Source organism: Carya illinoinensis, chromosome 4 (genome assembly GCF_018687715.1).
Source record: "Carya illinoinensis cultivar Pawnee chromosome 4, C.illinoinensisPawnee_v1, whole genome shotgun sequence".
NCBI lineage: Eukaryota > Viridiplantae > Streptophyta > Magnoliopsida > Fagales > Juglandaceae > Carya > Carya illinoinensis.
In genome coordinates, this window is record NC_056755.1 from 17337168 (window position 1) to 17341133 (window position 3966).

General features: G+C 34.7%; 1 protein-coding gene across 1 annotated transcript; it reads right to left on the bottom strand.

Moving 5' to 3' along the window:
• Nucleotides 1–1403: 1403 nt before the first annotated feature.
• LOC122306306 lies at nucleotides 1404–3710 on the bottom strand. The gene has a single exon (XM_043118741.1). The coding sequence runs from the start codon at nucleotides 3708–3710 to the stop codon at nucleotides 1404–1406; it is 2307 nt and encodes a 768-aa protein (XP_042974675.1).
• Nucleotides 3711–3966: the final 256 nt, after the last annotated feature.

Here is a 3966-nt window from a genome sequence, read left to right on the forward strand (position 1 = left end):
GAAGCCAAAGATTTAAAAAGTCAAACATCAAAAGACCCAATAAATTAGTAGTAAAAAAATAAAAAATCAAAACAAAACTCAATAGATAGAATGCAAAAATAACAAAATCATTTACCAGTTTTTAATCCACTAAAAAAAATATAGAACAATAGATAGAAATAAATATTATACCTCTGGATCAATCAATGTTAGGCTTTGGTACTTCACTGGTAAGCGTTGGCCTGTTCGTTTGGGTGACTTTTCTGCCACAATCATTTTGATTTTCCAGTCTCTTGTACTTGGAGTGATATCTTTTATCGATGTATAAACTGTCCGCATCTTTAAAGCTGTTCACACACAAAAATATTAAATGTGTAAGTATAGTCAACGCAATATTAAATAAAAAAAATTGCAAAGAGAATTTAAGAGTATAATAAATTAAAAAATACAATACTAAATATACAAAAAAGAAAATTCTATTAAGTGCACAATGTTGTTGAAGTAATTAAACTGAAATTATACAATTGAATCATTACCCATTTAACATTAATCTGAAGATGCTAATCTTAATAATTCTGTATAGACAATATTTTTTGTGCAATTCTTTTTTGATCGCTCAGTTGACACTGGCCGTATTAAAATCCTTACTGTAGATGCAGTCTTTGCCCTTGATAAAGCCACATATAATTGACCATGTGAGAAAACAGGTTGAGGTAAATATATTCCAACAAAATCCAATGTTTGCCCTTGTGACTTATTTATAGTCATTGCAAAACTTAATCTGATAGGGAACTGAGTTCGTTTGAATGGGAAGCCACTATTTTCATCAACATTTGGTAAGAATGGGATCCTTGGAATAAAGACCATTTTTCCGCTGTGATGCCCAACTGCGATTTTTGCATCAATGACATTTTCATCAAAAGCCCGACAAATTAGACGTGTTCCGTTGCATAATCCTTCTGAAGGATTAATGTTTTTAAGCAGCATGATAGGACAGTTTATCTTCAGTAACAATTCATGAGGAGGAAGTCCATTTGGGGTTAGAGTATTTAAAAAATCTTCCATAATTGACTGTTCAGATGTATCTATTGCTTCATCAAAGCTATAATATCGTTTAAGCTCACCAGGAAATCTATGAATTAGTAATGCATTTATTTTATCAACATAACTGTTCTTTGGTGTTAATATGACCCGATTCATCATAGCTAAAATATTTATTGAATATTCATGAATATCATGGAAAACAACATCTATTAAATGATCCAAAGAAGTACAGTCATCTTCGTAAGGAACAAGCATGCCATCAAGAATTTTTATAGTTTCATCAACTGTGATTGGTGGCATTCCGTTGCCCAATTCTAACACATATTCTGAAAAGACTGAATCCAATCTTGCTCGCATATTTTCAGTCAAATGAAACTTGATCAATTTAGGCCACAAGTAAGAAGAAACAAACTGGCGTCAACATGTTCTTGTCTTGTTCCTTTACGAACCACAGGTAAAACCTGGCGAAAATTTCCACAAAAAACGACAACTTTTCCACCGAATGTTAACTCTGAATCATTAATGTCTCGTAGCGTTTTATCTAATGCTTGAATATTTTGTTTTCTTGACATAGGGGCCTCATCCCATATAATTAACCTTGCCACACGTAGTAACTTTGCGATGGCAGTTTGTTTACTGACACAACATATGCTATGTTCATCAGTATCTAGTGGAATCTTAAAGCGCAAGTGTGTTGTTCGACCTCCAGGAAGGATGGATGCAGCAACACCAGATGAAGCAGTTGCAAGTGCAACTAATTTTCTTGATCTTACTGCGGCAAGAAGTGCCTTGTACAGGAATGTCTTCCCCGTCCCAGCAGGGCCGTTGACAAAGAATGTAGCAGCTTCATTAGAAAAAACCTTTCCCAAAACTGAATTATAGACATGTCGTTGTTTACTATTAAGGGCTTCTGATGTAACAATATCTTCTTCTGGAATTTCAACAACCAATTCATCATCGATTTCCCTAAATTCGAGTTGGTCTTCATCAAAACAAATGTTGTCAAGAAGATGGAACGAATTAATGTCTTTCCCCATTGATTCAAGTGTAAAAGAGATTGAGCGCAAAACTTGCATTCTTACATCCGACATAGAATCTTCAGTCGACCTAAAATCAACTGACATATCTTGCTCAAAACGTTCCCAAAGCTCTCTCGGATTGGTTGGATTACAATAAACCAAAATAGTTGCAAATAGTCGTCTCAAATTGGACGGCATTTGATATAGAGATGCTTCATGTAAACAATCCTGTAAGCTACTGTCTCTTTGTAGCAAACCATGCATAGTTGCTGCCTCACGAAATGTTGGAGCCACGACACCATCAACTGTCCTAAGATCTTCAAACGACCAAGGTCCTCTTACATGATTTAGCAATATCCGCAGATAATACCTTTTACCTTCAAATGGATTTGCTGTAACAATTCGACCTATAACAGTTTTTTTTTTCCGACGAGTCCACTCTTTGTATTGTTGGCTCCAAACATAAAATTCTAGAAATTCTTTGTATAACAATGTCCTGGCATTTTCATCTACTTGGTTTAATGCAAAGAATTCTGTTAACATTGATTTTGCAGATCGATCAGAGTTGAGAACATTGATTAAGTCTTCATTTGCTCGAAAAGTTACTTGGTGTTTATCCTCAAGATATAAATGTAAGCTATATACTGATGGGTACATTTCATTAACAATGAAGCCGTATATTCTCCACATAGCTTCAGGTGGAGCAATCCATCGGGCCGATTGGAATTGTTGGATTTCGTCAATTTGTTGATTGGTTTGTTCGGAAACCAAATTGAAAGCAACACGATCATGCCCTTTGTAAACGTACTTATAAAGATATTTGACTGCTTTTATCGTAGAACAAATCTCCACATTAATGTGACAGTCAAATGTTGCAAGCAAATATGGATTATATGGAACGACCCAACGGTTATCCAAATTATGGCCTCTCAGTTTGACAGTTATTCCATTGTCAGAATGCTTATATATTGGGAAGCAATCATTTCCAACAGTCGTACCTGATACATAACTTTTTGGATATTGGCTTTTGCAACAACCATTTTTTTTCATGCAAACATTTGTTGGATTCAACACTCCACATGGTCCATGCATCATATGTTTGATAACAGCATTATGCAAGTGCAAATTTGTATTTTTATCAGGTATTTCTGCCGATAAAATCTCATCAAAAGATTCAGGCGCATAAAGTTTCCAATTCCTCTGTAATATAATTAAAAAATGCGCATGTGGAAGCCCTCTTTTTTGGTGCTCAATAACATAAACATATGCCGAGACTTTTCCAAATATCTGCTGTTTGAATAATCGATCCTTTAATTCTTCTAATTTTGCACGAAAGACCTGAGCAACCAAATCAGGCCGATTTTGACTCTCCTCATGCAGGCGTAATTCATTTGAAATTTCTTGCCAGTTTGGATTGCACGTCATTGTTAAAAAAATGTCTGGTTTACCATAACGCTGAACTAAAGCCATTGCTTCCATATATCTTTTTCGCATATCTCTTGGACCCCTAATAAATGACGAAGGCAGAATAATCCATTTTCCAACATTAGAAGCATCAGTTTCCCCAAGTGTAATGGTATCAACAATACCTTGATATAACTCAGATCGAATATGTTGTTGTTTGCTACAGAAATAATCTAATCTTGACGTCTCGATCTTAACATACATATCGACAACAAATTGTTGCAATAGGCGACCAGACACTAACAAAATTGATCTGACATTTTCTCTGATTTGTAACTTGTAGCAATAATATTCACGACACGAAACAATTGGATCCTTCCTTTTTCTGTTCAATGCTGCAAAAGTTGTAGGGGAATGAAATATTATAAAATTGGATGTCTATAAACTAAGTACAAAATTAGAAGATTAAGATTACACTATAACCTCGATGTTCTCTTCTAAGTAATTCTTCTGCTGATAT